Source organism: Scylla paramamosain, chromosome 39, assembly GCF_035594125.1.
Source record: "Scylla paramamosain isolate STU-SP2022 chromosome 39, ASM3559412v1, whole genome shotgun sequence".
NCBI lineage: Eukaryota > Metazoa > Arthropoda > Malacostraca > Decapoda > Portunidae > Scylla > Scylla paramamosain.
In genome coordinates, this window is record NC_087189.1 from 6,205,969 (window position 1) to 6,222,500 (window position 16,532).

A 16,532-nucleotide genomic window follows, 5' to 3' on the forward strand; every position below is an offset into this window, starting at 1 on the left:
AAGTATTAGAGGTTCGGTAAAAAAGTGTTTCAGAATATGGTCCTTGTTTTCTGGCTTTGGTTGAAAAACATTGAGGTATCTTGGCTCAAACAACCATTGAGTACCACATGTTGCTAATATGACCTTGGCTTCAATACTCATCTGAGCTTTCTGGTGTGACTATTTTATGAATGTGTTTCCGAGGTGTTCATGGAGACATGGCTTGGTAGTGCCCTGTGGAATCCTGTCATGGCCACACTGTTAAGGATATGTGGTTTCTGGATGTTTATTGTTTCTGTTAAATGTGAATGAATAGAAGTTATCTTTTCTATGAACTGGTTTTCTTTGTATTGGTATAAATAGATGCCACCCAATATGTGATGTATAAAGTTGGGTATGATCATGTGCTTTTGTATTAAGCTGATCTAATGTGTTAACACTTGCTGATTTTCTTTGCTCTGCAGTTTGGGAGTGTTGTGTTGGTGCTGAAAGATGCAGACATGTTACACACAACACCTAAACTAAATTGTATAACTTTTTTCTTTTTCTTTTCTGCTACATTTGTTAACAAGGTATCTGTCTTTTTTTTATTTTTATGTTATATTCAAGGTGAATGTTTATATCAGTGGAAAGTTGATAGATCCTGTACATCACTTATTATTGATGCTTCTAATCCTTGCCTCTTTTGATATGTTTAATGTTATCACTATTATCACATTTCCTATATAGAGTATGTGTTCCAGATAGAGAGAGAAAGACTGGATAAAGATAATGCAATGCTGACAAGAATTTGAGAGAGAGAGAGAGAGAGAGAGAGAGAGAGAGAGAGAGAGAGAGAGAGAGAGAGAGAGAGAGAGAGAGAGAGAGAGAGAGAGAGGGGGGGGGGGAGGACAGATTAAAAAGGCCTTATAGACAACCATCCCCAAGCAGCAACAACAACAAAAACAACAGTAACATTTCTCTGGCAACAGACTGCAAAGGAGCAAATCATCAAGGAGGAGGACAAGCGGCGCAGGGACCAGGAGGCACGGGAGAGAGCTGAGAGGGAGAAGGCAGAGAGGGCCGAGAGGGACACAAGACAGAGGGCGCTGCATGATGTGACCAATGACCAGAGCAACACAGAGGTGATGGATCAGCTGGTGCAACTCATCAACACAGGACAAGCATTTGACGTAATGGGGGCTGGGCGCAGGCGACGACCGGGCAAGACCACAGGTTAGTGCAAGGCCAGCTGGAAGTGTTGGTTTGTGTATGTTGTGTCTGTGTTCATCTGCTGTGCCCCTCTTCTCTGTCTTCCTTTTTTTTTCTCTTTTTTTTTTTTATGCATCTGTTTAGTTTTCAGTGTATTGCAGTCTTCTTGTCTTCTTTCCACTTGTATATTTTCTTTGTTTTATTTATTTCATGTTTGTTTAATTTTCTGTATACATATCTCAATTTTCATATGTTCATGGTGTTTATTCATTTTATTATTGTTATAGTCATTTTTTTTTTTTTTTACTTTGTTCTATTTCTTGTATTACTGTCTTTTCCTGTTTTGTTCTTTCTTCATTATTTGTCTGTATCTTGTACTCTCAATACTTATTTTCCCTTTAGTGTACCAGACTAATCACATGTTCTTATTTTGCTTTAACAACTTATGTGTATAATATAGATGAGGATGAACTTAGAAATATATGGAGAGAAGTTTTGGTGGGGTAGCCTGGAATAGATGACCACCTGTTGGGGATAGTGGAAGGGAGACTTAGAGGCTGGTGATAGTATCCACATTGTCACTCCTGGGAAACTGTTGTATCGTAGAGAAATAGTGGAGAGATGAGTCACTACTGTGGTGACCAGTGATGAGAACACTGATAGTGGAAGTGCCATGTTAGGGGAACTTAGTGAGATTGGCTACAAGGATGAGATAAGTAGGCCTGTGAATGCTGATCATAGTGTTTTAGGTGCCAAAGATGGTGAATATTGCATGGGGAAGTGAAGGAGTAAGTCTTTTCACATTCAGCATAGCTCTTTGTGGTCAAGACAAGTAAAGAAGTGTATGTTGGTACAGGATAAACTTTAGAGTGAAAGAAGTGATAGAAACATGCCAGGTATTCTAGATCACTGGTTCTCAATTGGGAGGGGACGCATCCCCTTGGGGGAGCACGGACACTCTCCTTGGGGAGGGGTGTACAAGCACAGGATGGGGAGGGGAAAAAAATCACAGAAAATCACAGGCTCACTGGCTATTAGTACAAAGGAGATGCAGCAAGGGATATCTATCTATCTATCTGTGGTGGCATAGTTGGGGAGGTGGTTGACAGGTTGGCACAGGGAAGAGGGTGGGGGGGGCCCCCAACTGCAATGAACCAGTTTTGGTAGGGCCCAGCCTGCAAAAGTTTGTGAACCCCTGTTCTAGATTATAGCTAGAAAATTGTACATTGTTTGATGGAAGTACAACTCAAACAGTGAATTCACTAGATTCTTTTAGTAGTCTTAATTTTCCAGTGGAAAGAAAGCTAGAGCCAGTGACATACATTTTACAGAAAATGTTACGATTGTAAAATGAAACAAGAGGAATAAATTGTATTAGCCTCATCCACCTTGCAGCTACTGCTTGTTTCCTGTGGCTTGAACCCTGATGTAGTGTAGTGAGTGTTGTGTAGTAGGTGTCGTTGTGTGTGCCTTGATGTGTGTGTTGTGTTGTAGTCATGTAGTAATTTAATGTTGCCCCAGGAGTTGATGTTTAGAGAAGAGAATTACCATGACATAATGGACAAAACATTCAGCCTTGTTGTGTGTACAGAATTGTTTTCCATGCAGCATTTCAGCAATGAGTGAAGAATAATTTTGTCCATTGAAGTCTTGAGTGCTTGAACAAAACAATAATACACTGGAGTTTGTTGCTTTATTCTTTATAGTAGTACCTTTAGTGTTGATGCATCTAGAAATGTTCCTAACCATTTGATTTCCAGCAGAATTATTATTTGTTTCCCTTCTAGACTCTTTACTCTGCCATGCTTTACCTGTGATAGAGACTTTAGTTCAGTGATGTAGTGATGATTTGAGAATTTCATTGTGTGATTCAGTGCCTTGTCATGAGCTGAATGGGGGAAATTAAGTGGATTTCTTCTCAGTTTTTTGTTGCTATGTGCAAATGAAAAAAAATAGTTAAAGATGAGCATTACGACATTATCAAAAGTTGTAAATGTGTTTTTGTTGCCATGTGGCACCAAGAGAGCAAGTAAGCCAGTAAGATGTAAATATGTAACTATTGCTCAACTGAAGAGATTAAAACAGTGACAGTACTGCCATTAAGTTATTAATGTTAACTTGCAATCAGTGCATCTAACAACAATTACAGGAGTGGAATAGAATAGTTAGGGTGCTGTTGTATTACAAGCAAGGTTACTTTGCCTTATACAAGGATCAGGTAATAGTTTTTTTGATAAGTCCTCAGACACCTGCAGTCTGTCGTCTCAACATGAACCTAGGCTGTTGTGTTGAGGCTAATCCTAGTCTTTCTCTTCATCTTCCCTCACTGTCTCACATGCTGAAGTTCCACTGCTGATACCCATTCCCCGAAAAAAAAAAATCCTATTTTCCTTGATTTCTGTGCTTCCTGTTGTAGATGTGCATTTCTCATTACTTGTTTAATATCTGACAAATATATGCTCTAGTCAGTTGCTGGTTGGCTGTAAGTTACAAGTAAGAAGACTCACTGACTCCAGCTGGTGACAGACTGTGGGAGTCACAATGAATTAGGCGAGGTGTTAATGAGGAGGCTTTTTTTTCCCCGATTTCTTTATGGCCATCCTGATTTAGGGCCCTGCCAGCCTTGCTTGATCTTATTTCATGCTCTGTTCATTCCCGTGCCACTCTTGCCCGCCAGGGAGGAGCCAGCTTGTCCATTGTGGGTAAGACAGTCCCTCTCACTGTGTCCTTGCCTTGCCTCTGCCCTCCTCACCCTGCCAACACCCCACACCCCCTCAGGCGCTTCTTTCAGCAGCGGGCGTGTGGTTAATATGTAGCCTCTGTGTTGTACTTGTGATTGTCTCCGCTTTATGTGTCGTCCCTCTGTACCTCGCTTGTGTAGTATTAATCCTGCAGGTTATTTGTGTTCGTCCTGTCAGCTAGCTGGTAGTATTTGTTTTAACACACTGTAGCAGTAATACTTTGCTGTAGTGGTGTCTTTCCTTCCCCGATGATGAAGCACATTGACATTGACAGACAGCTTGCTTATACAAACTACTATCTCATTATTATGCTTTGACTTTTCTTAATGTATTATAATTAGATCCTTTGTTCCCTTTCCCTGGGTAGTCCCAAGCCTGTAGATGTTGCTTCCAGTCCTTACTGTCTGGTGGGATGGGATATGCATCAAATATTGTACAGCAGAATATTTAAGTTTGGCACCATAACTCTTTCCTTCTGTTGCATTTGTGAAAAGTAAATTAAGAAAAAGATTTTAATGAAACAGTGTAGCTATAGTATTTTATGGTGGTGTCAAGATGCAAGCAAATGTCATGGGAAAATGCCACTTCTGCTTTTTTTTTTTTTTTTATAAGTCATGCAATGAAAACTGAATAGAAGAAATTTTTTTTTCACCTGGGCTGTCCAGGTTTTTCATGTAAATTTGTATTTTAATAAACATAGATGGATGCTTGTCCATCCCATGCTTGGCAACTAGTACAGAATGTCCCCACAACTAACACCCTAAATGCCATGCACTGTACATATGACACAATGGCTCACACACCACAGACGTTGTGCCTACTTCTGATAGTGACCAGAGGGAGGAAGACGACCTAATGTTTCTCTTACACCCACCACTGCATGTGTATGCATCTGTGTGTGTGTGTGTGTGTGTGTGTGTGTGTGTGTGTGTGTGTGTTGATGGGATGTTCCATTAAATGTGTTCCTGTGGTGTTGAATGTCTTGCTTTACTGGGAATGGTGGCTTTAGTGATGCAATTTTTCAAAATATCATGTGTTTTGTGTTTCAATAGAAAATTACAGTGAGTAAAAACATAATTTGGAGATGGGACAATGAAGTGGTGGTTGTTATTTGTGTGGAGTGTGTTGAGGAAGTGTTGATGGCCTGCTTGAAGAGCCTGAGTGTTGCGTGTGATCATGGACGTGGTGGTGATTGTGGTGTGGGTGGTGGGTCACCTCACGCATACTTTCAATCCAGATGTGATTTTCTAGTATATTGAACTTTTGACTCTTCAAATTTCTTCTAAGTACTGAATTTCCCATTTTCTGTCAGGAACTCAGACTTCAATATATATATATATATATATATATATATATATATATATATATATATATATATATATATATATATATATATATATATATATATATATATATATATATATATATATATATATATATATATATATAATGTCTTTCCTTCAGTCACCTTACCTTGATTCTGCTGTAATGTTATCTCTGTTATTTAATATCATCTTTGAGATAAGGATTTTTAATCTCTTTCTCAACATAATACATGTTGTATCATCTAGACAGTCTTTGCTCTTTTTGGCAATATTTGAGAGCTTAGTAATTCTAAGCCCAGACTTCATGTCACAGACCCTGGTGCAAAAATTTTTGCCACCCATGGACACACAAATGCTCCCACTGGATAACTGGCTTAAGTATTCCTATCTTGTTTTAAAATGTGACAAACTGACTCGGGATTCCCTTCAAAGCTCTGATTCTTTTTTTTTTTTACTGGATTATTTGTATTTGTTTAATCTGCTATCATACAAATGAATAATGATTCTGGAAACTTTATAAAGTACCCTCCCAAGTTTCATGGCATTCAAGTTTCGTGATCCTTGAGTTTCACACTGAGTCTTAAATTCTCACTAACCCAGCTTTCGTGCATTATCCCCTAGTGTTTCATGCTTTCACTGCATATGAAAAAAATATGTATGTGCCATGTTTTGTAAACATATTTCCATGCACAGTTCACATACCTGAACATACAAATAATTTATGTGGTAAACCAGTTGTTTACCACAATGCTAGTCATCCCTGCTTGCATGTGAGAGGGGAGAGTAAGTCTGGTGTCACAGTGTATCTTGCCACATTGCAAAACCACACAAATGAGAGGTGTCTCACTACTTTGGTGGTGTCGGATGTCTGGACAATGTACATATTCGCACAGTTCTGATGTAGTGGCATCACACTGCTGCATCATGTGTGAGGACATAAGACACACTCACATAATTCCAGGCTATGCAGTTGGGATGAATAAGCAATCCTTGAGTTTAGTGCTATGCCTTTGGAAAGAAAGTAAGTGCAAAACTTGGAAGGGTGCTGTAATCACTTTACCTCCTATTTTAAAACAAGACAGGAATATGTCATCCAGTCAGTAGATGAGAGACATTGTTATCATATTTGTGTGACATTGGATGACAAGATTATTGTGTTAGATTCTGTGATACTGAATGTAATAATGTCTCTTTCCTCACAACACTACACTTGTATATATACATCAACATTTAAAAAGAAAACTGTATAATAGAATAATTGGTCTGCTGCAGGCCTTTAATGCTGTCACATTGTGCTCTCAGAGAATATTGGATTATTAAACCTGCTTCACTTAACTTGTCCTCTGTAGCATTAGAGGTCATGGAATTGGTCTGTTTGGTTATGCAGTCTCTGAATTTTGTCTTATTCAGTAACTCTCAATGGTTTGCTCATTTAATTGAATTAACCAAATTTCTGACATAAGATGGTAATGTGAATACCATTCATCCCTGCTTTTTTGTTTACTCATTTTAATTTTTGTTAATTTCACTACTTAGGATTGTGTTCTGGGGCTTGTTTTGAGTTTAAAAAAGCATAAGGAATTTTTATTATGATTTACTATGGAAATTCTTAGAATTTATCTTTGCATCAAGTTATTTGGTAATGTACAGATAGATTAATAACAGCTCATGACCCACTCAACTTCCTTAAAGCAATTCATACAAGTCCCAGCTTCTCTAGTTTGCTTTTTGCAACTTTTCTGTGAATTTATGCCCTTTTGGGTCTGAACATTTCGAAACTCACTTTTAGACCCCAACTTTGTACTTATATAAAAAAGGACTTGTACTTATGTAAAAAAGGACTGAAGCGTGGGAATATAGTATAGCAAAAGAATATGAAGTATATAGTCACTTGACAGGAAGTTAGGAACACTTGAGGATTACAGTAAGTGTGCTGTGTCTGATCTGAGCCTTGTCTCCCTGGCCTGCCCCTTCTTCCTTCACTGCACTGCATGGCCCCCCTCCACATACACAGCCGAGAGAAGGGCCCAGATGAATCGCAGCCGTTCTCGCTCAGGGCTAATCACGCAGTCTCCCACTAGCAATAAGGAGATCAAACTGTGAGTGAGATACCTTGTGTGTGTGTGTGTGTGTGTGTGTGTGTGTGTGTGTGTGTTTGTAGTAACAAAATAGTATCAATATTATACAGGTGAATTGAAGCTTCCCACAAATTTTTGAAATTATGAAAAAAGTAATCTTGTGGTTTTTTTTTTATTTATGACTACAGAATTTCAATGCATATATAAACATCTAAGGAATGTACCTTAGAAATACAAAGAAATTTCCATTTGATCTAAATTCATAAATTTTCCAGTTACAAATTATGATTCACCTGTACGACATTAGTCTACAGTACATTTTGTTCATAGTTACATTTCTTGAATTATTTTCATGTATTTAGATGGCAAATCTTTCCAGTTTCATACATTTTATGACTTAACTGAACTCGGGAGACTCGTACCTTGCAATTTTATTTGAGCTGTACTGCACCAAATCACCGTGATGACTCCATGAATATATTTTGTCTGGGTATCACATATGCCACTAATGCACCTCATCACCACTGGATCTCCCTGATGAGGCTTGGCAACAACTCAGGAATGCTGTGATACATGTGTGATAGGAGCTTTACATATTTCAGTGATCAATGAATTATTCACTGCACTCAATTTCTTCATTCCATCTTATGATTTTGTGTGCACCTGTTTTCCTTTGTACCAGGTCATCTTTAAAGAGATATATAAAAGAAAAGTAGTGATGTATATGATCTATAAGAAATCTTTGTTTTTAGAAGTGGTCAGTATTTCTGTAAAGATATTGCTTTATTCAGAAGTTAGTGAATTTGTATGTGCTTGTTTGTTCTGTCTTAAATTTTTGGAAATGAAGAGTTAATAAATTTACATGTACAAATGTCTTGAATTTTTGGAGTTTAGAGGAAAAGAACAGTCATGAAGACAACTTAAGAAGAGTGCAAAATGTGCTAATAGCCAGTACCAATCTCTTATGAAGCCCCAACTTTTCTGATGCAGAAGTGAAGGAATGGACATTGACGTGGAGAACCAGCCTGCACGTCCCTCCCGTCCCCGCACGCGCCGCCCCGGCCTCCCCACTGGTCTGGAGTCACGGGACAGAAACTTTGGTCAGCAGAACGAGAATGGCAACGACTCCTCAGATGCCCTGCTGCAGCGGCTGAGGGAGTTGTAGGTGGTGCCAGGCTGCCACCAAGAACAAAAGGCTCAATGGACCACCACCCTCTGTCTTGGATGAGGCATGGCACTCCAATGCTGTCTTGGTGGCAATGCGGCTAAACACTGTACATAGATATACATACATGCACAGATACACACACAAAAATACGTACACATAAACACCAAGTCAGTAAGGTAAGGCAAGTGTTCCTTCTTGTATTTTCTCAGTCTATGTGAATCCGAGGAAATATTCTCCATAATGGATCTGTGGAATGATCCGCCCAACTCCTGGTGACAAGTGGTGTATCAGATGCCCCGCTTGGTCCGCCAGCTGTGTGTGTCGCTCCTTTGTGTGGAGTGATGCTGGTGGTGATGCAATCTGGCCAGCTGAAGGGAAGTCATTCATGTGACTTGACAAGATTAAGTTGGCAGGTTGCAAGATATACTATGCCCCTGACATTTTATATGCATTGTATTGCAATATATTTCTTGCAATATTCTTAATCATATCAGAGTTGCAGTTTTACTTAAAGTCTGTATGATCAGTATATTTTTTGACTCTTTTTATACGAAGTTTGCAATTTCCATTATTAGTATGAAGGTCAAGTAAGTAAGTCTGACCTCCAGAATAGCAAACCACTACATAAATGTTCTGAGTATTGATAGTGTATAACTTATTCATCTTAGAAAATCTGGGCTCCAGATACTACTGTGCATTGATTGCTACTCCACTTTTGCTTTTCTGTTTGTTATATTTATTGTTGTGTCTGTACTAATGTCCTGATCATGATAGCTTTAAGCACACCATCTCAGATCAGCTCCTCATCCTGCCTCATGTTGTACTGCCAGTATGTAGTGTTCAAGTGTTCCTCCCTGCCAATAGCACTGCTCCTTAATAACCCTGCTCACCATTCCCTGGGAGACACATTGCCTGGGGTGGTGGTGAAAGTGAACCATTGGTGTCATTGTGTGTATACAAAGAGAGGAACCATTGTGTGTTCTTAGTAAGACTTTCAAGGCTCGGTTCTACAGGGATGGTTGGTGATCAAATTTGCTTGCATTAATGAATTTGGTTTGTCACCTGTAGTAATATTATTCCTGAATGGATGGACATGTTGCTGTTTGAAGTAAAAGCTATTTCTTGATGTGTTTCAACTATGTATTTCACGTCATCTCGGGAACCAGGTCACCCTGAGGCCCCAAGAGTGTTAGTGTTAGTTGCCAGACCCTCAGCAAGATAGTGTATTATGTGTATATCCTTAAGTTGAGAGATCAGTCACAGTGTGACAGTGTTATTCTGTTGTTTAATGCTGTGCTCGTCTGTTACTGCTTCAATCTGAGGATGTTTAACATAACATGTTTGATAAAAGATTTTCCAAATTGGTTATTTTAAGGAAATTTAAAGTGTGCTCAAAAAGAATGTTTGTATATAAAAAATAATGCAGTGCTTTTTTGGAAGTGGAGTGATATATTTTGAGAATTCCTATTGAAATGATTATTGCAAAGTTTTCTCTGCAAGCCAACAAGTCTTGCATCATGCCAATACCCAAGTGTTTTTTGGGGAAGGGACATGTTGTGGCCACAATTTGCAGGATGAATGAGAGAATTCATGTGAGAGAAGGAAGTCATGAGGGGACAAGTTGACCCTCTCCTTCATACCAATCATTTGTGATGCATTGCCCGTGCCTTCCCATTTCTCCGTCTCTCCTCGGTTGTATCTCTCTGCCAAAATAGGTCTTGGCTACAGCATTCCCAAGCGTTAAGGCAGATATTTATTTTTCTTCCAAGGGGAGGGAGGGATTGTAGTATAAGGTGTATAAAGATAGAATAGTCCCCCTTGAGTAAGGTAGCCACAGGTGGAGGAAGCCTGCTCACACTTTTAAATTTCTTTCTTCACATTTTCTTGAGTTTCTTGAGTAGCAATATTATCATAGGTCTTTATTGGTTGAAAATGTGCTGTGAACTCCTGACATGAAGCTATGAAAAGGAAGTATTATAGTCAGATTTTGTACAGAAGTTTTACTCTATCCATTCATATTGACAGATCTCCTTGATGGCATGCAGAAATCTTAAGAAATGTCTGAATGATTGCAAAATGTATTCAGTTCATAATCATTAAGGAAACAGAGAGTAGTAGCAAAGTACATAAGGTTGAGAAAGATTTGTAATTCACCTCCTGAGCACATTATATTTTAATTTGCCTGTGAAATTGGTGTGATAGGAATGGAATTGGAGTGCAGTCAATATCCCACACATTTCTAAGCCCCTGAGGTCTGTTCTAAGGAATGGATCAGAAAGAAGGCAAGAATTTCTAGAGGAGCAAACAGTATCCTTGAGTATGAGGGAGTATATACCAAGCAGTATATTCCTTCAGTCCCTTGGGAGTTGTAGTGACCTGTGTGTGGGGAGTGTGTTGTATTGCATTGTTTATCTTTAAGAATGGTGCTTTTTTATCCACACCCTTTGATGCAACTTGGATTCTGTTCCCTCCATTACACTCCTCTACCTATGCTGATTGAGTGGGAGGATATGCATACCTTCAGAACATTCCTTTATCTCTTCAGGAGTTCAAAGGAGTTCAGTGGGAAAGATTTAAGGAAATTGTGCTACCTTTTGTGAGGATACAATTAAAGGAGGGAAGGGAATGATGCACCAAAAAGTTAGCTGGAACAGTGTATTACATATCTGTACCCTGTGTAATGTTGTTGTGCAGGAAACATGTAAGTGCAAGCAGGAGTGCACCAGTCTATACATGTTGAGAGAAGCTTTAGTAACAAGCTCCCATGGCTTGTTCATTATTACCACAGTAATCCCATAAAGCCAAATGCACATGAGTGATTACTGATATGAGTTGTCAGAGTAATAATAGTGTGCACCATATAAAGATGGTAACCAGTAGCACAAAAGTGTATAGGTCCTTGGGAAAAGCATTTTGAAATTCACCCATAGTTTTTATTTATTTTAGTGTTCCCTCATAATGAACAAGAATGCATATCCCTTGGTACAATATGGTACTAGTTTCCCTTAGAACAATTTGAGCAACATGGGAAACATCACCCACAAGATTTACACCAAGACATTACATCAGACTTGTGTTGCCTCATGATTCTTTGTAAGGCCACTTGCCATCTAAGAAAACTTTATTTTATGTGTGATACTGTGAAGTTGATGTATTTTTCATTTTTATATGTATTATTTTTATAGGGTTCAAAATGTTATTTTTATTTTTGTTTTTTCACTTCCCCAAAATTATCTATTTTTTACTTACCCCAAAATTTGTTATTTTTTATCATGCCGTCCAATGGATGTCTCCTTTCACAACTCCAGTTGTTTTCATTTCATTGTTTCACAAGTAACATGAAACGTTTATGTGTATGTGTGTGTGTGTTAGATTGATGCTAAGTGTAGTGCCAAGGTTGATGTGCTGATCATTCCACTTATTGCTTAATTTTCTAGTAGGTTTGAGTTTCAGTGTGCAGACCTGTGATGTGACCTGACTAAATTAACTCCTGTGCACACATACCTGACTTCACACACTCATCATTGTGACATGATTATAAGATATGCATTTACCTTTGCATCCACCAGGTGTAGATTCCTCGTGCTTTGCTGCTGATGACCACAGAAAAAAAAATTGAGAATAGGAGACTTGCACTTTTTATTATTATTATTATTATTATTATTATTATTATTATTATTATTATTATTATTATTATTATTATTACTATTATCTTAATTATTTATTTATTTTTTTTCTATTAATTAATTAATTAATTTATTTATTTTATATTTCTTATTTATTTATTTCTTTTTATTTATTTGTTTTTTTTTTGGCCACTAGTTCATCTTGCTAGCTGATGAAGTAATTATTCTCTGAGTAATTTAAAGAAAGGAACACTGCATATGTCATCAAGGAAACAGGTTTTCAACAGAGTAAAGAGCAAGAAACATCATGCATCTGTGTTGTCTCAGTGTGAAGTAATTGTATTTGTACTTGTTTGCCCTAAATTCCAACATTCCAAATTTTGCTGGATTCAAGTGGATTCTATTCTCTTAATCACGAATTAAGTTATTTCACTCATTTTTTAGTTATCCTCATTTTAGTCTTGCGGTGATCTTTAAGGTGCTGCTGGTGCTGCCAGTGGTGGGAAATGGGTGAAGCTGGTCTTCTCTTTCATGGCTGTGTGTGTGTGTGTGTGTGTGTGTGTGTGTGTGTGTGTGTGTGTGTGTGTGTGTGTGTGTGTGTGTGTGTGTGTGTGAGTGAGTGAGTGAGTGAGTGAGTGAGTGAGTGAGTGAGTGAGTGAGTGAGAGTGTGTATGTATGGTATTAGTGTTTTCCCTCATGCATGGAAAAGTTAGGATGATGGTACAGCAGCTTGTATTCAAAATACTTGTTGGGGCAAATGTCTTATTGTGATGTATTTCAAGGATGTGGCTGTGTGCTTGGTGCCCTCATATAAATGAACTTGGGGGAATGGTGGATGTGATTAACTTTTATTCTGAGGTAACTTTTATTGTGGGGGTTTTGTGGTATGTATAAAGAGAGGTGTATGCAGATGTTTCTTTCTCTTATTATTTTTGGAAGAATCAAGAAAGGTGACAGACAGTAGCTGACATAACTTAGATTTGAGTAAGTCTGAATTTACATTGACAGTCATCCATTTTTGTGATCATCTGTCAGGGTCATTCTTTACAAATGTATTAGTAAGCCCCCTTTGTTGTTTACAGAAGAATTAAGAAAAGAGTAGCATCACATAGATTTGAGTGTATATCTTTTGTGACAATTATTGATATCATTCTTAATGGTTGTATAGTATTCCTCTTTCATTATTTAAGTGGGAAATGATAAAAAATAACAAAGCAACTAAGGCAGTGTATACATTTAAATATACAAGTTGAGATTTTTACATTGTTAACCATCTTTTTCATTATCTATCCATTGTCTTTACAACAACTTAAGTGTTAAATTTTCCATTTACATTGTCAAATTATTTCCTCAGTGTCCATCATCACCTTTACAATGTGTTAATTTGAGTGTATAAGTGAATTTATATTGTCAGCTGTTTTCCACACCTTTCATCATTGTCTGCAACATGATGACATCAGTATATGTCAGAATTTACACCATGAATGTTTCCCTAATGACTATTATTATCTTTGCAACAAAGTAACTCCCAAAGTCATCAAACAGCCACTTCCTCTATTCATGTCTCTACATCTTGGGTTCACTATCCTCAAACCTTTATTCAGACTCAGCTGGCACTGTAGTGCTGCACTCACTTCTTGTATGTTTAGCATTTTCCTTCAATCACGAGTCTTTTGATGTGCTGTCAAGTCTTGGTTGGCAGGTTCTATAAGGAGATTCTCAGCAAATCAGGATACTTAAAATTATGTGGGGAAACTCAAAGCAATGGGAATCAGTGCAACAAAAATTTCTGATTGACAGTGCTGTTGAATAGAACACCTTTACACCTTTAAGTTTTCTGCACCACCAGTTGCCCTCTCACTGTTCATGAATGTGTGTGTGTGTGTGTGTGTGGTTCTGCTGTGCTGTGTGTGTTGAGTCTCATTTCTGGTGCCATGAAGCTTGTCACGTACATAGGTGCACTACAGATGGTAATATATTTTTCTGACAGTTGATAAATTTGCACCATTATATTTATTTTTGCAGCAATACTTTCTTTTTATTTGCATTCATCTCTTGTAAGCAAAAGAGAAAATAACATCTTGGAATAGGGTTCTTTATATTTTTTAACTAATTTAGTTGACTGAACCAAGCAAGACAGTTTTTTTTAATACATAATGCAGTGTATCACACTGTATTACTTTAAACTACAAGACTTTTTTTTTCATGCACAAAGCAATAAATCTTAGTTACTATTGTTTAGAGCATTCCTACATTGGATCTCATACCTAGGGGTTATCATCACATGTTAGAGTGCAAGAAGACACCCATAGAAGTGTTCTTGTGTGTGGCTAATTAAGGAAGGAAGATGAGGAACAGATAGGTGAAGGCATTGGCTTGTGTGAGGGAGTGTATCTTAAGCTGTTATGGTTATGATGGAGGAGCTGAAGGGTTAGTGCGTCAAGTGAGTAGGAGAGGGAGGGAGTAACAAGTGAGTGAATGAAGGAGATCTGTAGTCTGTCATTCTGTGTCATGTTTTAACTCAGATTATCCATTAGTGCAACAGAGTAAAAATATCATTGCTGCAAGTCTCTCATTCAAAGCAAGAGTTCTTATGTAAAGAGAATATAGAAATGATATTATAAATCCATAATATTAAAAACCAAGGCATTTTATTTTGTGCTAGTATAATACACAAAATACAGAGAAGAGGAAAACAGAAATGATATTAGAAGAGTTCAGAAAAGCTGCTGTGCATCTTTAGCTTGCAAGAATGACAAAAACAAGGAGGTGAATGTAGAGAAACAAAGTAAATGAGTGATGTATACATAATGACAGGAAAGAAGGACAGGGTGACAGGACAGGCAGCAGTGATGCCTGGGTGTGTCAGATCTCCATGTGTGTTTTCAAGGATTGATTGGAAAGTTTGGAAGTTGTGTGCAGTGCCTTTTTAACTCCAGGTGTAGAAAGTGATGCCTTAGTGAACTGTGAAGTAGTTCTATATCTTATATAAGGATGACAGGAGTGGTTATGTACTCCCCTTTGCCCATATTTCCTGTTCTCCAGAGTGGTGATGGGACTGACTAGCTCAGTGGTGATTTGCTTCCTGGAGGAGGCTGTGCTTGTGTAGATGAGAGGTGATTGGCACCAGGCTTATCTCAAATGTGGGTGTCTTGTTGGGGAGAAAATTCAGAGTTGTCTTGTGTTGCATTATTAAGGTTATTGTATTCTCATATTGTGTGGATTGCTGATGCCTGCTGTGGATGGAGATATTCTTGGCACCCAGTTTATGGGTGTGGCTGGCCTAACCAGGTATTGAGCACAAGTTGTTGCTAATATAATCACATCATAAATCACTGTTATCTCAGCTTGCTGTGGTCACAGCCTAACCAGGTATTGAGCACAAATTGTTGCTAATATAACCACATCATAAATCATTGTTATCTCGGCTTGCTGTGGTCACAGTCATCCTAATGTGTTTCCCAGCTGTCTTCTGAGACGACCAAGTGCTGTGGTGTACATCCTGTCATGGTCGCCCTGTTAGGGATGTGTGGTGTCTGGCTATTTATCAGTCTATTCAATCTCATTATTTTACTACTACTACTACTACTACTACTATCATCATCATTATGTCTATTATGATTATTGTTGCAGCAGTTTTACGTGTTATTCATCATAAACACATGCATTTCACTTATTGATAAGTTAGGAAACATTTTTTAGTTCACTCATAAGATTGTCATATTTCCCCTATTTTTTTTTCCCTGAGATTTTTCTTTTTTTCTTTCTCTTTGTGAAGTTCATACATAACATATTTATTGATTCCTTATGAGGAAGTCCTCTACAACAAAAGGCAGTGTTCTTTGAGGTATCCCAAGTACACCTCTACACACACACACACACACACACACACACACACACACACACACACACACACACACACACACACACACACACACACACACACACACACACACACACACACACACACACACACACACACACACACACACAAACACATTAAAAGACTAAATGCTCAAACAGTATCAAGAACCTTGGCTTCCCAAACAGAAGCATTTGACACATGGAATGAGTCAGGTGTGGTAGAGGAGTGTGGAAGAAACATCCATTACTCTGAAATTGGATAAGAGTAGACCTGGAGACAAAATAGTATGAACTTGTATGCTACAGATAGATGAATACAAATAAGTTAATGCACACACAAATACATTCTGTACAAGTGGTGATGTGTTACTGTGATAAACTATACATGGTGCATTTTTTTTTGTCATCTCTGTCAGTTTGTATCATTGTGTATTTGCTGTAATTCATCATCTCATTCCATTTCTCCTCATTCCTCACTGCCACACCTGGACACGAACAGGTGATGTAACAAGTGAGGTCTGCTGGGTGTTAATTGGCATGGAAATGTGTAAGGTGAGCTA

The 16,532-nt window shown here is 38.1% G+C and overlaps 1 protein-coding gene across 8 annotated transcripts in view; it reads left to right on the top strand.

Moving 5' to 3' along the window:
* The window catches only part of LOC135092121 (protein diaphanous-like), a 41,521-nt gene that overhangs the window by 24,810 nt on the left and 179 nt on the right, over positions 1-16,532 (top strand). For 5 of the 8 annotated variants that reach the window (XM_063990348.1, XM_063990345.1, XM_063990343.1 and 2 more), the window contains exons 8-10: positions 951-1,194; positions 7,251-7,335; positions 8,305-16,532. The exon at positions 8,305-16,532 is cut by the window's right edge and continues 179 nt beyond it. In XM_063990348.1, coding sequence (XP_063846418.1) covers positions 951-1,194; positions 7,251-7,335; positions 8,305-8,479 — 504 coding nt within the window. In that variant the 3' untranslated portion in view covers positions 8,480-16,532. Of the gene's footprint in view, positions 1-950; positions 1,195-3,847; positions 3,873-7,250; positions 7,336-8,304 lie in introns of all 8 variants that reach the window. The other 3 variants (XM_063990351.1, XM_063990350.1, XM_063990349.1) reach the window with 3 other exon arrangements.